The following is a 25,790-nucleotide window of genomic DNA, read 5'->3' on the forward strand; positions in this document are numbered from 1 at the left end:
ACATTCCCAAATTCGTTATCCACAGAACAAAGATACTATAATGTAATTTGATAATTTAGGGTTACCTTTTCCGTTGTTGGGTTAGTGGGATCATTCGGCGTATCACGTAATAAGGATAAATACGTTTCTGTATCAACGTGTATTATATTCCCTTAGTTTTACTGCACATCGTCAGATCCCACTATTATGCTCTATTCTTGCTCAGATAGCAATAGAATTGTTGGCTATGCGTGTTGCAAGATGATTTGTGCTGATGGTCCCATTAAATTGTTGCGATTAGGGATGTATGCCAAATAACCCATTTTAAGATAGATATAATACCTTCGTAATAAAAGCTTAGTTGACAGAAAAATGTAATTTAATGTTCGTGAAACCTCTCTTATTCAAATAAAGCCGTAACTGTGTTATCTATTACTCTAGATTTTTTAAATATATTTCGTCGGTGTTATACTCGGCAACATACGTCCTAGTTATTCGAGGTTGGGCTACCGGCGGCACTCGTGTGATTTCAGTCTAAATTTTATACAAATATTTTTGTTAAATCCCTAATGTAAGTAGTAACATTGTGTCCTTATTTCCCTCGGGTTTATGATTTATCAATTTACTGCTGTTAACGTAGTGATTAATTCAATGATGTATATATAAATGTCAGTTTTTTTTTGTAATTGTTTTAAAATTGTTCTATAACGTTTTGTTATGTTTTATAAAAACGACATTAAGGTATTTTATGAAGTGTTTTGTACGATAAATCTGATATAAAGTAGGATATTATATTCCAACAGTTTTTTTTTAATTTCAATTCTCAACCTAGACTAATTCTGTTTTCCAATATCAACGATGCGGTATATTTGTTCTCCGAGATTGAAAGCAGGGACGTGAACTGTGACCTTTGTTTATTTCATAAGGTTTTAATCATATTTTTCAACGAGAACTTCAATTATTCGACTACATAACAGAGAGTAAAGTACACCCACTTAGCTATTATAATGAAAACCGAAACAAGTAGCAGTAGGTATTTAATTAAAGAAGTCGTTCGGCGGTCGGGTTAGTTTACCTCGGAATTTGCCAAGTTATTATAACATGAACGAAACCATTCCATCATCGTATAATAAGAAGGACGAAAGTATATTAACACAGTTGTGTAGCACAAACAACTTTCGTATCTTCCGAATCTTTTATCATTTGACTAAAAAATCAGTCTGTTTGCTCATGTCAACATTAAGTTACTTTATATTTGTTGTTTAAACAAAAACAAGACAAGAAATATTATGAATACAAGAAGAGGATAACTTTGAAAGCATTTTAAAATCGTGGGAATGCCGCTTTACGTGTATTACATTATTCATAAAATTTGGTTTTCATACAAGCCGACGCGGTGCGGGATCAGAGGTGCAAAAATGTTTTCTCATATTTCAAATGTTCCTGTTGGTAAGTCTCCGTGACTTATGAAAGTGGAATATGGCCACATTCACCGAATGTAGGTGCTTGCTCCAGTGTTGAGTGAGCATTCAAATTATTTAAGAGCTTTTTTCATCTGCGTACAGCCGCCGTATGATTATTTTATTCAAAGTTGTCACGTTCGTCGCTTCGTCATGCAGCTGTAGCAAAAGTTTAGAGTGATGTTTATAGCGCCTCGACTAAGTTGTTTTCTGTTTCACTGAGAGTTGTGAAAAAACAAAAAAAATATTATTTATAAACATTTTAGATTTCTCGATTACGATGTCTTAATTTAATATACATATTTTTTGTATTTCATCTAAGATCTGTACACCTCAATAAACTAACGTTTAGCTTTCTAAAAGAAAAAGAATTCCTATTCTTAATTTACATTAGTGGTATTTACAATAGAAATTGAATTAAAAGTTCTATCAGCACTGCGATTCCTATCAGTTGAACGCTTGTTCAAGCTTCGCAAAGGCATTTAATGTCAAAGACTTTATCTAAGCGCGGCTGCAGCTTATTTCTAGAGATTATATCAGTTCATTAAATAAAGTGAACATTTTATTTATGAGAAAATATAAAAGCAGTGTCAGTGTATGGAAATATGTTGATATGGATGTATGCGTGAAAAGGCTTACAGGCTCACTCAACGGAAACTGTATTTAAAATTTGTTCCCGTCGGCGGAAAGGATTATCCATTAACAAAATTGACTGAGCGTAGCAAACAAGGTTTCCGATTAGCCGCTGTACTGCCGGGGCTCTATTTGAATTCAGATTAATGACACATCTGCCCAAAATGATGATCAATTAGTCTGTATTTAGTTTGTCATTTGGTTCAATCAGCTTAATATAGAATACTACGTGGGTATTTCTGCAATACAAGGCCCGATTGCTCTTATTTCCATTGACAAAAGACTATCTAAACTACATTCTAAGCCCAACAAGTGTCTCGTTCACCAGGGATTCGAAACCCATGAGCTCCACAATCCGCGATGGCGGCATTTTTCAAAAGCGTTGACAATACCTAGATATTGGGTTTTTCTGTTCCTTTGTGTTCCTTACGATAGGTTACTATTAGATTCTACTTGTTCTCAAACAATGTAATGAAACTGGAGGCGGTGGCAATTTTGCTGGGTCGACAATAGTCGGCCACGTGGGATTCTCTCAATTCGGTATCGTGTGTTGGCATTGTCGAGATCTAACATACGATCGGGCGGCTAGACGTCGTGTTTACGGTCAAATAAAATGAAGCCTTTATTATAATGATCTTCTATATTTACCTTTACAACAACTCATAAACTTTATTTAAGCGTCTCAGGGCCATTTTTCGAATGGTACTCATAAAAAGTTTCGGACTGTTCTATCCAAAAATGTATTCTAAAAATAGAATGAATACTGAGATGTATAGGTTTGTTGTTGAACTTGAATTTCCCAAAGGACTAACGGCTTATACAGGAGTTGCTCTGAACAGACTTAAAACTTACCGTATCACTAATGTAGCTGGTCGCAATCTACTCAAGTTCGTAATGAGCGAGTTAAGGGATAACTCTTAGCGAACGGCCGAGAAAGGTACGGTGGAAAGTATATTATTATTGGATTTTTACTGTTAATAGAGTTCCAACTAATAGAGCAGAGGTTAGTACCTATCATAATTAGGATTATGCGACGAATGCTTTGTACTACGACTTTCGACTAAGACCAATTTTGACGAAGTACACATTTCTTATTTTTTGTTTATTTTATTGAACGTGAAGTAGAATAAGATGTAAATAATGATAAGAAAAGTGAAAACCCATGATTCATGACTCCTACATTTATAGGAGTACACCTAAATTTGTAGGAGTACAAGGAAGAACCTTGGTCGCAAACTAATAGGTACTTCAAAATCTACTTCGATAATCAAATTTCATGAAACGAAGTTTTATATTTAAAGTAGAAACTGAAGGCGGGGACAGAAAATGTATGCGCAATCAAGGACCATAAACAAGACTATGGAGTTAAGTAATAAAATGAAAATGAAACGATAACAAAAGTCATTTTGTTCCTACAATATTTCGGATTGCGTGGGGAAGGGGAAGTGGGTAAGAGTTGAGTTCAATACATTATAATCAGTTGCGAGCGAGAAACTAAATATAATTTCGGGTTTAATTATGTTCAGTTTTGATTTTGAAGCGCTTTATGTGATATTTACAAGAAAAATATACTAGTTGCAGTTTCATACATACTTTTTCAGTCCGAAAATTTGTATGGTTTACAAGGAAAACTGTATGCAAAATATTTGTAAGAGATTTTCTGAATAATTTCTGTAGCTGTTAGATCCGTATAAAACGAATACGAATGGTAAGTACCACATGTGAGAGTGACAAAAACGGCTAGTTTTATCCGGCGTCACGTAGTTTTATCCGGCACGCTCGCGTTAACGCCGCAGCCGGTTTACGTCCGCTAACAAGTGGTCGCGTGCAGAACACCGACCCGCGGATTAACACTTACTTGCTCCTTTTAAATTCTACGAGGGAAAATGTTAACCATAATTGCATTTTAAGGCAATCATTTAAAGGAATTGTTCATCAAGAGCAGTGGTTTTCAAACGAAGCCACTTAAACCCCACCTTTTGGTTGTGTAATGGTTTTAGCATTGAATAATATCGGACTAACGAACGAGGTTTAATCAAGTTGCGGTACATTAGAGCTATGTACAATTTCAGAAGTTGCCAACACTGGGTGAAGCAACGTTATCGAAAATTCTATCTGTAATACAAGATGGAAAGTATAGAAAACTGGAATATAAGTTGAGATGTGATGTCACCAAAACCAATCCGGTTTAAAGTACTAGGCACAAATAGCTTAAAGTAACATCCTTTACTGTGATTGCTCTCTGGTTTAAGGACATGTACAATCAATCAAAACTTGGACAGTTTCGAGTGTGCCGTAAAAAAGATTCAATCAAACGATATCGAATCGGCTGTCGGTTTTTTAGGTGTAAAAACACGCTTTAAGCTGGTAAGGTTTAGTCATTGTTATATGGGATCGGAAAATCTTTTATTTAATAAAAATAAACGTATATATCAAGATATACAATAAATTAAAATTTTCCGCTGTAAAAAAATATATTTAAAAAATATACGGATTTCGTAGCCACTGACGTGATTTTTCATGCATGCATTTGATTTGTTCCATAAATATTTGGTAAATATCACCGTATATTTTTCTATGGAACAGTTACAGACTTAATGTGATCCTAAGCGCGTAACTCCAGAAGAATATATGTCGATGTAAGTTTAGTAACACTGTCATTATTAAAGTAATATCAATATTTTATTAGAAAACTTCGTATCGACTGTACTAGGTTTTACGTGGATAAGGGAGCGTTCACTCGAGCAAGTGTCTATATCGGGACTAAGTTCGCCTGCTAGTTATAACTTCGAGGCTAAACTTAGTCTACAAGAGATGAAAACACGCGGCTTCATGAAGTTCACTGACTCAGCTTGTATCAGCTGATCGTTTGAAAAAGATCGATTAGGTGGCTATGGAGTATAGGCGTTTCGAATTTCTGTACTTAAGGTGCTTAAGGCCTATTATTAAAAAGTTTACGTTTTGTTTCTCAAAAGAGATAGCGCTCTTTGTCTTTATAATTCTATGCCTTTTTGTGTGTGTTGTGATTTCGTAAAGAAGTAAAACAGTACTTGTATATCAAAGAATGTCAATCGAAACACGACCAATCTTTATGTAAGCCATCTTTTAATATTTGTGGTCCTAGTGTTACTGTCTAAATTTACTATTTTTTTTTAAATTACTAACAACTGTTTTCAACTTTTCGGTCTATGTTTATTTAATAGAATTTTCCAAGAATACTTCTCAACGTGACCGAGTTTATTGTTAAGAGTATAGCTATCTCTGTCATTCTGTCAAATTAACAGGTATAAAGACACAAAGAAAAAAATGAACTTGAGCGTAATTCCTAAGTAATATTATCTTTGGCCGTCTATATTTGGTTAGATATATTTGGCCTTCACAATTAATAGCTAGGTATATTAATAGCCTTTGTATATTGAAGCCACACGTATATATCCAGTGACATTGAAATCGAAAGCCTACCAAAGCTTTGTACCGCCCTCTGAGAGAAACTTGATGTATACTTTGGTGTTGCTCTCTCTGTAGAACTGTGGAGTACGGATTTATTATTTAAACAGATTTCGAGCTTAGAGATAGGCCAATGTCCTTGTCAAGAATTTAGTTTAAACCAAGAACTATCTGGCAGGTACCTGCCTACTGGCTTTTAATAGAAAATTGTTTTAAGTATTAAAAATCTTAAAAAAGCTCTTTGAGGACTTATTCCGGTCTTAACAGTAATAGTTGCTTTACTATTAACATCGACACAAATAAGAGGTGTCATAAGTTTGACCGTTATGTATGTGTGTATCATTTAGTGGATAAAATATTTTCAGGCTTTGTAATATTCAGAGCCTGCTGCCCCTGACTGTGCTCGTAATTACGAACGACACTTTAATAATGTACTTCCAAAACACAATTTACCATCTGTAAATGTGTCATAACTGACGAAATAACGTGCTCATATGATCGAATCTCAGTCACAACGTAACTATGCGGTTATTGGTGTCCCCGATAGGATCAGCAATCTGTTCTAGGTTCGCAATCTATAGACGAGTCATTTGCATTATAACTAGCCAACTCACCCAGCCGAGTCCTGCAATAACAATTTACTTTGTGTTTAACATTTTAATAGAGCTTACATAACATTGTGAAATCGCTCGTGGATATTAAATTTCAACAATCAATTGTTTTACGTTTTTTTTATACCGACCGAGTGGGTCGGTTTCGTTATTGGCTTAAATGTACTTTGAAATAATATTCGTGTTACAAAAAGCGGTTGATAACGAACTATTTAAGTCTTCATTCTAAAAATGTAAGCCATCCTTCCATTGAAAAAAATAATATTAATATATGCTATGGGGTTTTAGCGATTGGATAGCTTTTCTCATAAATATATTTTTCATTTAGATGGCTAGAAATGGTATTAAAATATAACTTGGAATACTTATTAATTTTCTAAACGATCCACTTGTTATAGATATAGAGGCCACATTATTGATAGTGCAACTGTAAAAGGTTAACGAGTGTATAAATAGGTTTTTATTATCAATGGCCTCGAATCTAAAAATAAGCATTTATTTTCGTACCCTATTGATTTTCGACTTAGTGGGGACACTCAGTAATACACTTACTCTCAAAACAATTATTGAAATAGATTTTAGGGTTCGATACCCAAATTCTTTACAAAATCCTATTACAAAGATTGTGCTGCACATCTCTCCATTCGTATGTCATTAGGCTGTATCTCATAAAGCGTGATAGCCAGTTAGTTAAACTATTCATGAAACAGATTGCATGTTTTTTTTTGCCACGCAAACAATAAATAATGAAAATGAAGCAATGCTTCTAAAACTTGTAAATTTGTTCATCCATCCGATACACCTCGGAACCTCTAGTTCCAAGAATCTGACTCGTTCTTAAACGATTTAAAAAAAAAATATGTCTACCGTACCTACATTAGGCTATAATTATTAAATGAAAAAAGATATGTTCCTTGACCAATGGATCAGTGAGTTTCAAACTAAGCATTACTGAAGTTACTCGTAGTAATTAATGCTGTCGACAAAAAGGTATAATTAAAATCATAAATGATTACTACCTATTAACGTGAACTAATTATCGTAATTTATTGATTAAAGCTACATGATAAGTTCAAGTGATACTTAATACGGAACTATAGTCTAAGTCAAATTCAGTTAATGTTAAATATTACTTCAGTTAATTCAGCTTATCAAGGTCCACTGTTGCACATAGACCTGCACATTACACCACAACATACGGTTCTCCGTCTATCTTATTAAAATGTTTTCAGGTACATCTATATCTATGTACATTCAGAAATCTCTAGTTTTATTTTACACGAACTGTCGGTTACATCTCCCTCGGAAAGCTCAGTAATACCGCAAACTTCCTCCACCGGGCGCGGTAAAAATACCTTTTCACAACTTCCCATAGATTTCCTCTGAATTGAAAATCAGGACGTGACTTTCCCACTTAACCCATTAAATATAATCTTCCAAGTTATGACGTCTTAGCACTTGATCAATTCGACTGTTTCCGTTGACATCTTTGGTTACGGTCAATGATCTTTGAAAGTCATTAGCAATTATTTCTCGTCTCTCTCCTACTAGCAAATCGAGCGAACTTTTTAAGGGTAGAAAATATTTCATTTTCTTTTCACAAAAAATACCTGCTCTAAATTAAGCGTGGGTTAACAAAAAGATTTCAATTTTTCGTTTATCATATTTTTATCTGACAAGCTTGGATTTTTGGGCAATGGATATTTTACAAAATTTTGTGGCAATTTGCCTTCCATTTTTTATAACCTATTATGAAATAGCATGCCTACACATGGATAAGTGTACAAACGAGAGATAAGTAAAAAAATGATTTGAAAAAACAAGTACAACAAAAGTATATGGTAACTAACTTGCAACTAGCTTATTTACCTGCAGTACGCTCAGATATGAAAGCATACAAACATCTGCCTAATACAACCTTAAAAAGATTAAACGGTAACAGAATCACAGCATATAGACATAATATTATTTATACTAAAGTATAATTTTATTACCTTTAAAATTTTGCTTCTTAATACAAAGCGACTATAGCGATTACGAGCAATAAATGTCTATCCATGAAATAGAAAAAATATTACCATACGAATAAAGTGCCGCTGTATATTTTATGAGAACCTGTGTCAGGCGAAAACTTTTACTGTAATAACGCTCTTAACTGTAATAAGTTGCGTGAAAATAAGACAAAAATAAACATTTCTCATGTCACAGGCGTGGCTGGGGAATGCGTATGTTCCTAGGTCAAGTAAAGTATTGTTACGCTGAATATCAAAATATGGGAAAAAATATCAGCGACGTGAAAATGTATGAAATAATATAGTTGTATTTACCACTTGATATATGAATATACGTTCGATAGAAACAAATGACTTATGATTTCCCCCTGCGGGGCGCGATTCGATCTTATCACTAACATGTCACATTGGTTCATGTTTATTGCTAAGAAATTGGTTTTGGGCAAAATTCAGCTATCTTTAGAGATACCTGAATACAAGGGGTAAATTACATCTTCAAATCAATTTATGGAAACTTATGTGATCTGATGGGGATGCAAAGTTGTTATGATAAAAATTTGGATATCAATATGCTTGTTTTAAACTCGCACTTGACTAATTGATTTTGATTTTAATTTTGACATGCGTAAGATTAGGTACTTAAAAAATTTGGTCGCATAATTTCTTCATGAGTTAAGCTCATGCTTCATTTTTAAATTGAACTTAATATTTTAATGTCTATAAAGAAAAAATGTCGTAGAAAGACAGTCCTTTGATGAAGGTATCGTAATATGACATTATTATTCATAATTCTACGAATCCAGACAGGATTTAATTTCTTGGATACAGTTTTGAAGAACTCGGCGGTCGGCCCACCTTGACATTTAATCAAATTAAGTGGTATTACTAGAATGGACTACATCTACGTTAATTTTAAATCGTTTAACTAAACAACTGCACCTTGGAGCAGTTTAAAAGTACTATGACGTCATTTATGCTCGTTGAAATTAGTAGTGACGACCAATTAGGGATACTTAGTGGAGGCGCGCGATAAACGTTCCGTGCCGCGCTGTTTGCCGGCTACGTCCGGGCTGTGATAGACATTTGAACCGTGACTTGATGGTGCCACTCCCCCTACTATGACTGCTGGTACCTAATCCCTCTAGCCGTCAATAAACGCTGTCATGAGTCGCGCTTTGTTATTGTTACGAAAATACGTCAGCTGCGACGCAGTATGGAATTTAATTTAGAACTCTGTGACACAATTGATCCCCATGACACCTCTCAGCTTAATATTTCATATACATTTAAGACAATGAACTATTCGTCTCTGTGAGGCGCGGAGGAAGCTACAACGGGTTCTTATTTTTCCGAAAGTTTTGTTTTAGTGTGCATGTCCTACGGTTTGTTATAATGCTACTTTGTTGCTGGTAAACGTGTGGGTGTGCATGTGTGCGTGTGTGAATGGGCGAGGGTAGCAGGTAGCAGGCGCGGGGAGCGCGCGGGCCGCGCGGGGGGCGGTATCGACGCGCGCGCCGCGCCTGCGCCGAGCTACTCACCTGTTGCCGTGAGGCCATGGAAAGATACTCTTTCAAATTAATATGGACACCTGATACCGAAATAAAAGCAAAGTTTCAAGCCTAAGGAAAGAATCGTTTCTTAGCTGCGGAAAGCTCTGGCGGGTGTAAGTTGGGGAAATGTAACACAACGTGTGACGAACATACAGAACTTATGATGTCTATAAATAGACTTTTGAAACATTTAATAAATAAACCTGTCCGAGTTAATTTTACACCGTGTGGAAAACTGGCTACCATAAATAGACTGAATAAAATGCATTTCAAAACCAGTATATGACGGTTAAAAATAGATTTCGCAACAGAATATGGAGATTTTTACATTTTGTTTTTAATTATTTTGATTCCATCACGTTTTCTCCTTTGGAGCACATTTGATGTACAAATAATGTTTTCAAGAAATTATAATAACAGTCGACTATTTCATGAAATAAAGCTAATATGTGAACAAATGTCATTCACGAAGTTTGGATAAATTGTTTCTTTTAGGATGTAATTTGACAAGTAATTATACTGACAGCTTCGGCGGGGTAATGATGCCAATAAGGTCATCAATAATTCGTCGATAGTCACGAAAGGTAGGTAGGTATGTTAGAAGGTAATTTTATCCCATCATAAATACCAGTTATTTTTATTTCATTCTTAGAAAGAAAATATATTTGTTTACGAGGGCAGTTAATTTAATACGTCACCGTGAGGGTTAAGTGGCATACAGTGTTTAGTGTTATGGAAAGGTCCTGTACTCTTAGTTTTTGCGCAAATGAATACAGATTGGCTGCATAATGGCCGTCGATCCGTGTGTTTTACGAGCCGCGCGACGTGAGGCATTCGTCTTACTGAAATTGTATTAGACGGAAAGGAAGGGTTACATAGCACGAGTTATGACTCACATTAATCCACATAAACTTCCGCCCAACACTTAGGATGAGCACATTAAATATCGCGATATCTCATTACGGCTAAATGGATTGATCGTAAAAAATGGCCAGTACTAGTGGACTGTTATAGTGAGGTGGTTTAAATGGTATAGCTTTATGCGGCTTGGGTGGCGTGGGCGTTTACAGCTTCTCTGAACTACAAGGGGGACTCGAGCGTGCGCATACCACAATATTCCAAGAAAAAGTTAATTTAATTTTATTTGATAACATAAAGCTGCTTTATATAATGAATTAAACTCACTACGTATATTTAAATAGCTTTGATTCGAGGTTTGTCGGCCATTATGGTCAGTGGAAATGTTAAGTTATTACGTTGTCGGAAATACTGAATGAAGGCTCTATTTGAACTCGTGGCATTTACATAAAAGTGAGCTTGCACTACAATTGTTCTTATTTTGCAGTGGAAAAATTATGGAGTAAAGTGTTATAAAGTGAATTTCAACAGATTTCATTCAGATTATTTATTTTCGGGACGTTTTTAATCTTAAAAAAGTTTATTTAAATGAATTTGCTGTGTTTATTTAATGACATTCGATGCTTATTCATAAATTAAAGGTTTATCATTAACACGTTTAAAAGCGTTTTAAAGCGATATTTTATAGACCAGTAAAAATATTACCAGCTAAGAATATATCAACAAAATCTAAAATTAATTCCTTTTTCATCTTTATTCAGCTTGTACTTCATGTTACTAGAAACAACGTTAAGTAAATGAGAACTAACTACGAGAATATAAATATATCCACATCGCTACGTTACGCTACGCGTGCTACGAATACGCTACAAACATGTAAATAAACCTGTCGAGAAGTACCGGCTGTGAGATAATACCAGATTAACGTAGCAACAATGTGAGGCTGCGTTTCGCACGGTGACTTATAAGTCTACGAAGCTACGGTGCTACGGTGCTACGAATCTTACGGCACAAGTAAAGCTCGGTGACGTAACATAGCTCGGGTAATGCGGTGACTAGCATGATCGTTTACCCAGCGACAATGTTGAATGCGGTGAAAATAATTGACTGAAGATTCACACAGTCAACGAATAAATTATAAACAGTTTATTAAATGGTTTATTTAGGAAAAAATATTCCTGATTTAAGACTATTTCACGTGGACTAGTAAATATGTTAATTATAATTATGGCTGTATTTTGGCATTCTGTATCAATATTAGTCGAAAGCTTTTAATTACTTGCTATAAACCTTAAAGTACTGGCATTAAGAAAAAACATTATTTGTATAGCAATGCTTTAGCTGTGTACGGTTAATATTGAAAACAAGATAAAGCAGAACAAATCAAAATTGAAATATCCGTCAGTAGAAAAGCTACAAAGTGGCTTACCTTACTGCTTGCAATATTCCTTTGAAAATAATAAGGGCTATCACAATTAATTAATACTTCAAAGAGCTTAGTAGTTTTTTTATTTTAACTGCAGCGTTTAAAGTGTTTTAGACTTAACTTTTCTTTGTCTCATAAAAAAATGAGTGAGTATCGGTGCAAATCGAGCTTCTAGAGAAATTAGATAACTGGCATATCGAAGATACCAAAAGGAATGTCATTCCTATACGTTTTAAGTTTTCTATTCGTGAGTTCGCTAATGTGCTGTAAAATTGCCGTGTACGTGAGTTACTTGACTCTGAACGCTTACGCTGATCGAGTCGTCTGAATGTATAAAACTGGAATGTCGAAGTCACGTCAGTTGGGTTTTTGACTAAATCTAATAACTTAATCCCAAAAAATATTAAATAAAAAATTTAATAGGTATTTTTCGTTTCGTTCGGGGCTAAAAAAATCACTTGCTAGTAAGACGCATACTGGTAAGTGACGTCACACGAGATTTAAAATGACTGTATACCCTTAAGTTTTTGTTCACAATATCAAGGGAAAAAAACGTTCTATGTTTTCTATTCTAATGCTATGTAACATTGTCTCAGCCCTTAGGGGTCAGATAAGACATCGTTATAGTCCGTGACAGGATCCTTGCTGTGCATTCATGCATGCACAAGCACTTGATAGGTTACGTTCAAAGGTCTGTCCATGTTTGGCCCTTGTCCCTCCATGAGCCCTTTTCAGGACTAAGGTTTTATCAGTAGAGATAAAGGTAGCCCTTGAGGTCAATATGGTGCGAATAATTGTATCCTTACTGCATACATAATTGTATGGACGTGTTTGTTGATTTATTGAATTATTCCCTACTACATACAAAGTTGTTAATAAGACAGCGTTTCCACTAGGTGTGCTTATTTAGAGGTGTTTCTAGAAACCAATGATTTCATATAGAATTTCTCTTATTTTTTTAAGCTATATAATCTTTTAATTGTCTCTGTTTTTCTGCTAGTTAAAATATGAAGAGAATTTTTAGTTAAGTGACAAATTTGTAGGAATAAAATAAAGTATTTATAATTTAAGGCAAAAGTATTTTTATGCATTGAAGAAAATTATTTTTTATTTTGAGAATCACAGGAATAAAAAAAAAAGAAGAGCCCACGATTAAAAGTTGTATGACGTCACGATTGAAAATAATATGATCTCAATCCTGACGTCATCAGCCCACTCTTGAACTTTGATCCGATTTATTTCCCTACTTAGAAAAAGTTAGAAATCCGCTAATAATATTTTATTATAACCTAATTGACGGACGGAATAGATTTTGGCTTTTCATACCCTGTCATGGCCTATTATCAAAGTTACAAGTATATTCAATCAGTGTTTCAATTTTTACCAGCGATAAAGAATTACCAAGCAATTTCCCGTGCAACTCAGCAACTTGTTCCGTAGTCTGTAAACGACTTTCACTTATCACAACGTTGATGGAAAAACGTGAAGGATATAGTCACTGTTTATGGTACGTGCGTTTGTTGCCAGAAACATATTTTATAAAAGTGACTTACATTTACTTTATCGTCGCTCTGTAGAGCCTTACGAATTATGATACTATAAGATTATGATTTGATTTTGAATCTGGTTTGTGATTTTTGTATTTGAAATGTTAAATGGTAGTTATGTGTATCACACACATCTCCCGTACATTTTTCCATATTAGTGTGTTTTCCAAAATAATGTGTTTTGTAGGACAGTCGTATGTCCTACAAAACACGTGTCCTACCACGTGTCCAAGGCTAGGCCAATGCAGTTAACAAGAAAGAAGTTGTGGGTTATGAATCTTACAGACAAGCTTTTTGCTCAACTGTAGAATCCACGCACCCTGGTATTATTCGACAAGAAATAACCGAGTTCCAAAGATTCAGTATTAGTATTACTAGTCTTTATTTTCTACTTAAGAAAATACCTAGTTTTTTATGCAATCTTTAAAATAAGAAGAGTTCGATAAGCCCAAACAATAAAGCGTAAATCTCTCAACCGTGTCTCCAGCAAATGGCTTTTAGTTAATAAATTAAGTAAATTGAATTTTCCTTTGATAGAAACATTAAACCAATTTGAAGTGCGTCCCTGAGGCAATGCTAATTAATATTATAACAAATACAAATTGAGAGAAAATGTTTAATCGCTTAAAGACAGTTAGTAATCTCATGTTTACTCGTTTATTCCTCAAACATTTTTGTTATCTTGACTTTATATGTCCATTAATTGTGCAGGGATATTTGAAAATATTTTTTACGATTACAACCGGCATGGATAATTCAAAAACCCTCCAAATCCACCCAAATTTCAATAAGTCCATGTAAATGTGAATTTAATATCATCATCAAAATCAGTACATCCAGAAGTAATAGGTTCTTAATTGTTAAAAACAAGAAAAACCTCTTTCATGTACCTAATCGATTAAAAATAAATCTTTAAAAATTAAATCGTCCTTGAAATTTTAATTTAGTTGTTAAGTTGGCGGTCGCCTCCGTAACTTGCTGAACATAAGCTGTGCGAACTGATGTAATATGCAGCTAATACCGCGGCGTTAGTCAAACTTCACATCAAGTCGTAATTACAAGTTGTAATTTAAGTTGACGTGTACGAAATTTTATGACCTAATCAAGAGTTTATATGTTTTTAATTATGGAAGGAATGCGCTATCAGTGTTATTTCATCCACTGCCCATCTTCAGCGTTTAAAGTAAGATTTCGGTTTCGGTTCATAGTTTATATGGTTTTTGAAACCATTTTTTGTTCAAAAACTATAACTGTGTATTTTACTGCATTTTGAATATTTCCAGTTTTATCAGAGTACGTTGAAAAAAAATAACAGCTTAGCTTTTATTTCATAGTTTATAGACTTTTAATGTAGGTATTAAGGTATCACTTAATGTTTAATCTGTGTACTGGTACGTGACAGATCTAGATGTAGAATTCAATCTTGACAAACATGATGTAAGACATCGTAATAAAATTATTTGAAAGTGATTTCATTTCATTACTCGCCTGATACTCTCTCTGGCTCAATATTGACACACACCCACATAGAGTGTAGTCATAATCATATTTTATACCATAATAAAAAACTATGCGTGGGATGTTAATATGAATTTATCACTTTAGTATTCCGCATACAAAGATTTGTTTGCGTACATATTGTAGTCAATTTAATATTTACGAAACAAATGTCGATACAAGAAATAATTATAACAGAATTAGGGCATTTTTTTTCAGTTCTATTAGAAGTTTTATATAGTAAGTTTCGTGAAAATGATTCATAAGTAAAAGATGCAATGGTCGACTCGCGCGCACCTATCGGGATTGTCCGACTAGTTTCGGACCCAAGCGAAGTCCTTAATCATGGGCTGAATCGGCGGCTGCTATTGTAAGTTTATATATTTCATAAAAAACGTATGTAAGTCGGCATACATGATATACATGAATATCGTTACTTAGCAACAGTTTTCTTGCGGCGACGAAATGTAAGGCATTTCTATTACCTATTTATTTAGATTCCTGTGGGCCGCATGCATAAACAACTAGTTACCTCCAAGGTGGCAACTCTCATTACAAGTATTCACATATGTATTGAGAGCACTCAATCCAGACGGGCAAAACAAGTCGTTCCTCGAGGTTGTAAAGTACCTTAAATGTGATTGTTTTTAAATCGCGATATAATGGTATCTTAACTTTCACCAATATTTGTGGAATCCACGAATGCTTGTCTTGAGTCTGGGATTCTTTGTGTATGTGACTTGAGTCAACCGCCCGGATATATTTTCTTTAAAACAAAATCATTAAAAGCGGTTCTTGTTAATTTACAAGACAATTATAACGAATAAAAGAGAAGACGAGTCGTCGAATGTTTTTTGTGGAAGTTTATCAAATTAAACTTTTAATTTGCCACTTATTCTTTAATAGAAAAAAACCCTCCAACTCTGATTGTTCCACTAACTTCAATTTTTTTCCTTAACGTGTTAAAAGCCTCTTCGTTAGCCCGGAATTGTATTGTTGGTAAACAAATGCAAAAGTCTTGTAAAATAATAAAAAGGTTAGGATTGTTTTGTTTTCCTGGTACCAATAATATTCTTGGAACAAGATATGGTTCGTGGAAGGTAATACGAGCCGTTCGAGTATTACTGACCGTTTATATAAATAGTAAATATGTATTTCACCGTGAACACGGCCAATAGTAATATAATAATACCTATAAATGTCTCAGTGCTGAGCACAGAAGCTTTCCATATGTCGAAGGTTTAAGCGTTGATCACCTTTCACATTCCAATATTTACAATCTAGCCTGCGTTTGATCGAACCTGTAACATCTCACATTCATATCTGTACATAAACGTAAAATGCGACCTAATTTTTGGTTATTCGATGAAAACACGAGAATGATTAGCAAAATCCGGTAGCGGACTGGAGTGTTGCCGACAGTATCAATTAATTTATTACTCAATCAAGTGTTGAACTGAAACCACATTTCTGCAGCGAAAACAAGAAATCGAAATAAGTAAAAAGCTCTTGTATATAAAGTGCAAATTCTTTGTTAAAATAATTCAGAGATAAAAATAGATTTAAAGGGTAAGTTTTAGTACTTTTCGGGATCGTATCCGGTAAGCGGTTTTCCACTTCTTATCATTTAAGGCGAAGTAATTCTACCGTGAAGCTTGCCCTATATAGCAAGTCGGCAATAAAGAAAAAAAATTTGCGTTTTCACGAGGACTATTAGCCCACCCTTAAGTATTGGATGACTGCACTAAGAAGGTTAAATGCCTACGCTTCTAAGAAATTCAAAGAATTTGCATAAATTGCCACGTTACTTACTTGTATACGCTTGTGAAAGATTTTTCATTTAAAGCCTTTTTTTTCTAAAGTGTTATTCGTACATAAACGTCAAAATAAAACAAATTTATTTCAAACACGCGGTTTAATTCTATTATATCTCTAAAGGTCGGATTAGTGAAAATTAACCTTTAAGGTTATTAATTAATGTTATCATGAATAAATTGAATGCTTAACTGTATCTCAAATTTATAGTTAAAATTATAATTTCAATTTGACGAGATAAATGTGGCTTCATATTTGGTATAAGTCATCTTAAACGGTTTGAAATTGTTAAGTAAAATCTGCTTTTAAAGCCTTAACCTTATAATAATTTTGTTTTTGTTTTAAGTACACGTTAATAATTGAGTAGGTACGTACTTTGAAATTTATTTTAGATTAAAAATAAAATGCAAAGTTCAACTTCGAAATCGGCAATATATTTTTGTTATCTTAAAAAAAATACAGCGTGATAAATAAATAATACAGAAATGACTTCATCGCAGTTAGGACCCTCGTGATGTGGAAGTGAGTACTTTTTTCCTCTCTGTCCTTTAAATCAGTCACTGGCCACTAACATAAACAACGACACATTAAAAAGGTTATATTAGCTTTGTTTGTTTAAAGGTTATCTACGAATATACTATTGTTATGAATCTCAAACTCATCTAACAGATTAATGCAGTCGTGCTTTAAATAAAATTGTGTGCAAGGAAAATGGCAAGCACGTTTGAACTTTAAAGCAGTTGTTTGTTTTCCTTCATAAATATTTTATTTTCCCTTTATCTTGCTATAAAGCTTTGCCGCGACACAAACATGTAGGTAAGTGGGTATTCTAAAATTAGACACTTCAGGTCCCTTGAGTTTTGTGGCTGTCTAGATGTTCATACAATCGTAATTGCTGGGACAGATATATTCACGAGACGAAATCAAACTAATTATTATAAGAATTTATATATAGACTACTACATACTACTCCGAAGTATATGATCCGCCTATTATATATTTTATTTAAGTGGTTTACTTTCACGCATGGTGTGACCTGATTACTGGACGATATGTTTATTCGACCATGTAGAGTTCAAAGGACGATACCAAGAAAGGATTTTCCGAAAGAGCTTCAAGGGGATGAAAGGATTTGTAAAAGTTTGTGGTGTACATACATTGAAAATAGTAAACTTGTTAAAACAAATAATAAATACTGTCGTAGCTATATGTAGGGGTTTCCCATTAAAGAGAATGCTATTTCCCGTGACCCACATCGAGATAAAACGTGTGCAACGAATATCCTACTGAGGCAATATTCTATAAACTATTGCAAAATGGTATACGTGACACATTTCGAGCCTATTCATATTTTAAATTCAATTTGTCGAAAATTGGATTATTTCATTTGGAAAATAACATTAAATTGTCGTTCTTTCCTCGTTTCTTTTTCGGGTCGTTAGTGATTAAGCTGGTGCCAGAGTTGTTTAATGAGAGCCGAATCGATTTTACCATGAAAAAGGATTTACGAAGTTTCGAGGAAAGTTCTCGTAAATAATGGTCAACGTATTGATTTTATCATTAGACGATTCAATTATAGACTTATAAATATTGTAAATAAGGTGATAAATAATAGATATTTTATTTAAGAACCCTTACAAATTCTGGTTTGGGTATAGCTAAAATTAAAAAAAAAACGAATAGGTATTGCTGAACTCTCGAAATGTATTCTTTATTTTAACTAAATCGAAACGGGTTCACTTTTTCGGGAGCTACAATGCCACGCGCGATATTCAATTAATAAAACTCCTGTTGCAAGAACAAAAGTACTAGTAAAAAGCGGTGAATGCTACCTATGTATTTGTTAACCAGTGTTGTAGTGATGTCGGAAGTGGTTAATGGACTTGTTGCTCGTGACCTACGAACACTGTCTTTGCATTCTTACAAGACCGTTTCGTAATATGACCTATTTGCTCCGTCCAAGTTTTTAAACTACACCGTCTTGGCGAACAATTAAGTGTAATGACACTGATTGTTTATTAACTGCTTGGTGTATACTATTCTTTTTGTTCTGGATTACTTTGCTGGTTTCAGTACATCTACATACATAAGCATTTGCATGTTCATCTAATGATAGACTGAATGCATTTCCATTTGGCTTATTCATAAATTTAAATAGAAATAAGTACCTACCAATTATTCATTTCAATTTATAATACCAAAACGGAGCACAGAATCATAACCGAATTGCCAAAACATTTCAGCACTTCATAATTAACTTATTATGAAATTAATTTAAGCGAACTTCATTAAACATTTGCATGGTTTCGATGTTTCTGTCGTTTGCGGTCGTTCGCTGCAAAACCAGCTCTCGACAGCCACTAACAATTATAACAACTCGCCGAGGTAATTATGGTGCCCATACAATTATCGATAAACAAACACTCAAATCGCTACTGAACCCAGATTCACAAATATAACGCTACAATGTGGCAACAGCACAGCAACAACCATGGAATTAAGTCTGAAACTCGCGATAGTTTATTTCAATGTAGCAAATTACTATGCAAATACTGTTGACGTTTGCACTTCGCTGTGTCCCCTTAATGTACCCAGTAGGGTGACCACTAGATCGCTTAGTGTGTTTCTCACGTCTGCTACTACGGAGAGACGACTCGTGTTCAGCTTATATTACGACCAAAATATATAAGGAACTCCCAAGCACTTGTATAAGTGGTCGCTGGTACTACAAAATGGTATGTAATGAACCCCATATAAAAAGTTAAGGTGACTTTTAAATGGTTGACCCAAAAGGTACACCCAACGCGTTTCAAAAAGGTGTATTCGTCAAAGGTCAGCGATAACCCTGTTTAGCCCTTGCCTCACTCTCTTCCGCTTATTTCCTTTTGTAGAGATGGTAATTTAATTTGCGTACGTAAAGGTATACCTAAAGCTATTTAATCGAGGATGAGTTTACACACAGTGGTAATATCTCGTTTGCGGGTTTGCATACTTACGTTCGTTCATATTAAGTACAGTAAATATGTTCAGATTTCCAACAATTATATATAACAACCGCATGTATTATTTGCATGTTAATTTACACTGGTGTGAAGTTCGCGTCCACGAGTGCTCTCGTGAAGCGCTTTATTCCACAGTGGATATTTCTGTAACAATTTTCGGGTTAAATATGAATGTGAATTTCGTGGAACTGTTGCGTCCGATTGATATTGTGTGTGTATTTTAATTAATGATACGATTAAAGATAATATGATCAGTGCACTTGTATAAGACTGGGTGAATTTGATAGATTTAATGTTCGTTTGATACTAGTTGTTACCCGCAGTCCGTCACGTCCCGAGGGATTACCGGGACAAAATGTATTCTGTTTGTCATGCCCATGTTTATTTCAATTAAACTCTTTTGTTTGCTCAGTGATGATTTTAATTTGAATATAATTACGGAGATCAAATGGAAAATAAACAAAAACACGTACCTACCTGTTTTTATGAGAAGTAATTTACCGAATTGGCTCATTCAAGACATCGATATCCCAAAACTTGTAGAACAAGAGGCTAGATTCCAATATCATACATAATATTCGAAACTTCATTAAAGACATGTAGCGACCAAAGTTAACTAATACAATTAGAATGTCTGTGTTATCCGTGCGGGACAGCAATTTCATAAAAGGTCTTATCTCGTTTTAAAGAGCTTCCCGAGTTTATAATAGTACGAAAGGAATTAGAAACGGCCATACAAGCTGGAATTAGAATTCAAGATGTAGAATATACCCACACACTGAAGCTCTACAGATAGTTCATCCATAATGTAAAATAAAATGCTTGAGAATAAAACGTATTTATAACTTTTCGTTGAAAAAATATTGAGAAAGAATGAAAGAAACCTAAAAGGCTTCATGAATAAATAAAGCAGTTTTTAAAGTTTGCTCGTTGTTTTCTTAGCTAGCAGTGTAGCTCTGGTAGGTTCGCTAATATAACAGTGACTTTCTCAGATTTATGTTAAATTTCACGCGCTAACTGCTAAAAGCTCGTGGTTGGCGTTTTCATTGTTGTATGTAACTCCTTGTTACGACTTGTAAAAAGAATGGGAAGAGCGTCAAACCGTGCATTGCTGTTAACCCAGTGCGTAGGATCCCTAATACCGGTAATCCTCACGATCGTTAACAATGTTGTTCCGAGGTCCATGGCCAACAGAGAAATAAAGCTCACCATAACATATTCACTGGAATTAACGCGATTACTTTTTATTTATATCTTTTAGTCGTAAACAAAAAAGACAATAGCTGTATCGCCGGTGCTTATAATACGGTATGACCAACAAACGTTACGTGTAACCTTTAACGATATAAAAGAAAGGTTACAGTACGGTAAATGTAAGAATTACAACGAGCAAGATGTTCTAACAATATTGTAGTCTTGTGTTCTGCAATATTGTAGCAAGTTAACGTGAAATTTAGTGCAGAATGTATTCTCTAGGTGAAGTCATAAATATCTTTGTTCAGACCTCTGGTAATAAACACGGTATCCATGTTGAGGCCCATGATAGCGTAATAAACGCGACGAGTATAATATGACACTCTAATAGCTATCGTGTGGAGGTAATTCAGGTGGTGCTGGGACCAGGTGTTAAGTCTATTTTAGGCCACAGTTACGCCAGGGACGTTATAAGCTAGGTCCCACGTTGTTTTAAACCCAAATGAATAGGATGACCAGATTTTCTTTGTTTGTTGAAATTCTGAAACTCCTGAAAATATTTCAACCACCAACAAAACTCCCGTCGGGTTTGACAGCTGCAGTTTCCTAGAATTTAAACCAGGATTTTAAGTAAAAAGTCAGTTGCTTTTTCGTGTTTGACGAATGAGCGAATACTACGAAATCGCATGATCTATTATGTCACTAGTACAAAAATAGATTACTATTTTTGAATGTCGGTGGTACAAAAATGAAGGATTGAATTTTTGTACTGTTTGTTAACATGGTTAACAAAATAAGGTCCATTCAGAGAAAGATTCCATTGTGATGAGCAGTTCAACCTACAGTACAACCTTCGTATAAATGTAAAACCACTCAATTTAATTAGAGTTTTACAATCTAACAGACTTTAAATAGTTTAAATTCCGCTGTTCAGAGAATTGTTACAAAGTAATCTCCCAAGTGTATTAAACACGTTTATTGATTAACAACTCCTAATTAACAATGAAAGTTAATGAAATTGTGAGTATAAACCCAGCATTTAAATGCTCCTTGTTGAACGTAAAAGGTTAACAAAGTAACGGTTATTTTTTATAAGGATATTCTAGCTAATCTGTTATCAACAACTTGGCATTATTATAAAGTTATTTCAATTATTAAAAGGTCACTGGTTCAACTTTGATAAAAAGAGCAAGTTTTTTGAAAATTCTAAGCGTATGCTAGTAATTATCTTACTTGATTAGGTTTCAGTTTTAACTAAAGAAATATTGTTTTATAACGTTAGAAGCTTGCATTGTGGGTGGCTAATTAGATGTAAATATATTGTTACTAACTTGAAATATGTAATACCTTCATTATAAATATGATCCGACAGTCTATAAGAAAGCTTCTTTAAAATATAATTAAAAATAATATGACTAGAAACTCCCGGTTGTATTTTAACGACGCTATAAGGCAGGTTTAGGAATAATACCGTTTTTAATTAAAATTGTTAAGGGAACTAAGCACTTGATCTAGTTATAAAACTGAAACGCTATTACTACAGTACGCTAAATGTATAAGAGGACTATAAATAAAAATTACATAACAGTAAAGTTACGTAAATGAGAAAAGCTTGTTGTAAAACTGAGATGTTGTGGTCATTGAGAGGATTGCTCGGTCTATTTTTAGAATAAAAGTTTCCGCGAAGAAAAAAACAAAAGACGGTCGTGAGAATTTATAAGGGTAGCACGTTGTAGGCTCGGACGTGGTGCGTCGCCTCCCAATCGAAGAGCCGACGTGTGCAGGAGAGCTCTCCGCGTCTCTCCGCCCGCCGCCGCTACGTGACGCCTTTCAACCATACGATACTCGTATAAGCCTCGCTCCACATACTTTACTTCCACATATCAAAACACCCATTCACTATTTCAGACCTCTCTTTACATTCTCTAATTCAAACCCGCCCCCGGCTAAAGACAGTTAAGTCACATAAAATATCTGACCGAAATGTAGGGTCTCTACTCCCTTTACATAATGTTAAAACTTCAAAATGTCGCAATGCTTAAAAACTTCGTAGGTATGTATTTAATCATTTTAACGTTTTCATTTCAAAGAAAGCTCGGCTCCTGTACTTTTATAATTGGTTGTAAACATGCAAATAATAACAATGTGAAAATTAATAGGATTTTGTTTAAAAGGTTGGGTGATTTTTGTTTGGAAATAAGTGTGTTTTTTATTTATTAACCATGTATCAACGAATTTCATTGGAATATTTTTTGATGAGTACTATCTTTCAGTTCGAATTAAAAACCACGAACTTTACAAGAGTTCTATTGAGGTCGATGAAAGCCAGAAGTCAGCATCATGTACTTTGACGAATAAATACTGATTTGAAGAAAGGCGTTTATGATCCGTTAAGCAGTACCCTTGTCAAAAGAGGTGAGTGAGATTGTTGATCCGTCAAAAATGTCTGAATCAATATTGCTGTTATGATATTCGAGAAAGAATATGGTTTTCCTTAAGAAAATATATTTGATATCTCTTGTGATAAGTACTTACATAAACTCCTTGGACGTATGTAGGATGGTGTTAACGGGTGTTCTAGTCAAAGCAAATTACCCATTATGTGGCTATTAGATACTTCCATCTTCAAACAGTTCGTCCCTTTGATCGGTCAAAGGCGATCTAAGTTCAGAACACTGCGGTCACTTATGAAGTACTCTTTAGTTAACCAATCAACTTGGATCTATACTATGGTTTCGTAAAGGTATATTAGGTATTAGACAAGTACATTATGTTCTTATTATTTGTATGACAAAAGAACTTGTATACCCAAATTTCCATACATTTTTAGTGACTCATGCAAGTCAGTACCTCTCTAGAACACTGCTAAGGCAGCTTTGCCACACGCCTACTTATAATTAGCCTCAGTGGGCACAGAGGCGTGTGCCATACTCTGTCGCCGACAGAATATTGTCACCTGTCGCGCGGCACACCGGTACGGACAATGCATGCGGGATTGCGACCACATTTGCCACCTCTGTTCATGTTAACTTAAGCCTAAATGATCGTGGTTCATCGATTTTCTACGCAGTTATTAGGTGAATACGGTTCGCGCTTAATTCATTAAATTCACATGTAACAAAATGAGCACGTATGACCGTTTCACTTTAATGACATGAAAGCTACGGTTAATTATAATTTGGTTCGATATTCTGCGAAAATAATAGCTAAATCTCGTGAAGGGTTTAAACTATACTGAACAACCGTATAAACTTCCTAATAAGGCTTTAGATTAGTCAGAGGTATTTGCATGTAAATAAATCCTAATCTTTGTTAAGACACTTAATTATTATAACACACAAGGTTCCCGACAGCGTGACTGTTTGTTCAGGCGTATACCACAGACCACAGTGGAAGTTTAGATTATACAGCTTTCATCTCTTCTTCTCATGGAGGAAGGTTTATCAGATTACCTGTAGGTATTATTTAATCATCCTAACCACTAAAATGCGATGTATTCTGAACTCAAATTAGAAGAATTAAGATACGCAAATGTTTAATACGTAATGTGAGCAAATCGCAGTGTTTTTTGGTTGGGTCTGAAAATAAGAAAGTTCGTACTTACCGATTTGCGGCACGTCATAGGGTCGGTTAGAGCGCGAGGCTCGCAACATCATCTGGCTTGCAATTTCTGAGGGCAGCTGGTGCGGCGCGCGCTTGCTGGCGCGCGTGCGGCGGCGCTCGTTGGGCACCGGCGGCGGCGCGTGCGGCGCGTACGCCTCGGCGGGCGCCGGCTCCGGCTCGAAGAGCTCGTGGAGCGGGCGGGAGCGCGCCAGCTCGCGTCCGCTGCGCCACTCGGCGGGGTAGCGGCGCGGCGCCGGCTCGGCCGCTCCGCGCAGCGCCAGCGCCGCGAGCACCGTCGTCACGCAGCACACGCGCATGCTGACCGCCCGCGCCCCCCACCACACGGGCATCGCCTGCTACTAAGTACACAACACGACGAGAGCACCCGCTGGGCGCATGCCCGACCACATTATTCGACCTTCACCGCTATTAGACGGACTTTTTCCTTTTTCGTTTTAAGTCAGATGTCTCTGATTGAGACTGATTGGTTAGTTTAACAAAGTCCTTTATCTGTAACAAAAGAAATTTTTGCGAAATAATTTTTTTGCTCAGATAAATAAGTTTACGGTTTCTTAGAGAAGAACGATAGCGCTCTATCTTTAAACGGCAATTATCGATGTTATTGCAAAACAATTATCGATTGATCTCATCGGGTGTACATCGCATGTATTTCCGATAATAATTCTCATATCGCAAACAATCACAATCCATTAAGGCAATTGCATGTAATTCATTAATTAACTGTATTTCCTACGTTTGTATTTTGGTTTGTTTAGTGACAGTACAAGCCTGAAAGCGTTTTCATACGAAAGATAAAATAGGCTCACTTTTACATTGTAGGCATAATATTAGATAACTCCATGACAACATATCCTAGACATCTTTATCACCAGGTGTGGAAAAGGAAAACTTTTTCACTTCCCACGTATATTGCCCTTGGCGCAATAGAACATTTGACTACCGTAAGGTGAATTTCATACAAGCTGAAGTATTTGTAAGATAACTGATTCAAATACAAACAAAGTTACACAAGCTTACTCTACTTGAACGGCTTTTGTTTCGTAGAATTTAAGAACATGCGTGATATAATTAAGGCACATCGAAATTTGTTCCACAATTTAGTTGGTTGCGATGTAACATGAACTCTAGTCTACTT

At 35.1% G+C, this 25,790-nt stretch overlaps 1 protein-coding gene across 1 annotated transcript in view; it reads right to left on the minus strand.

Moving 5' to 3' along the window:
• Positions 1-24,984, minus strand: part of LOC113498172 — a 49,376-nt gene extending 24,392 nt beyond the window's left edge. Inside the window, exon 1 of the mRNA XM_026878112.1 lies at positions 24,636-24,984. Within this exon, the coding sequence (XP_026733913.1) occupies positions 24,636-24,984 (349 nt within the window). The remainder of the gene's footprint in view (positions 1-24,635) is intronic.
• Between the last annotated feature and the right edge of the window lie 806 nt (positions 24,985-25,790).

Source organism: Trichoplusia ni, chromosome 10 (assembly GCF_003590095.1).
Source record: "Trichoplusia ni isolate ovarian cell line Hi5 chromosome 10, tn1, whole genome shotgun sequence".
In the NCBI taxonomy this organism is placed as follows: domain Eukaryota; kingdom Metazoa; phylum Arthropoda; class Insecta; order Lepidoptera; family Noctuidae; genus Trichoplusia; species Trichoplusia ni.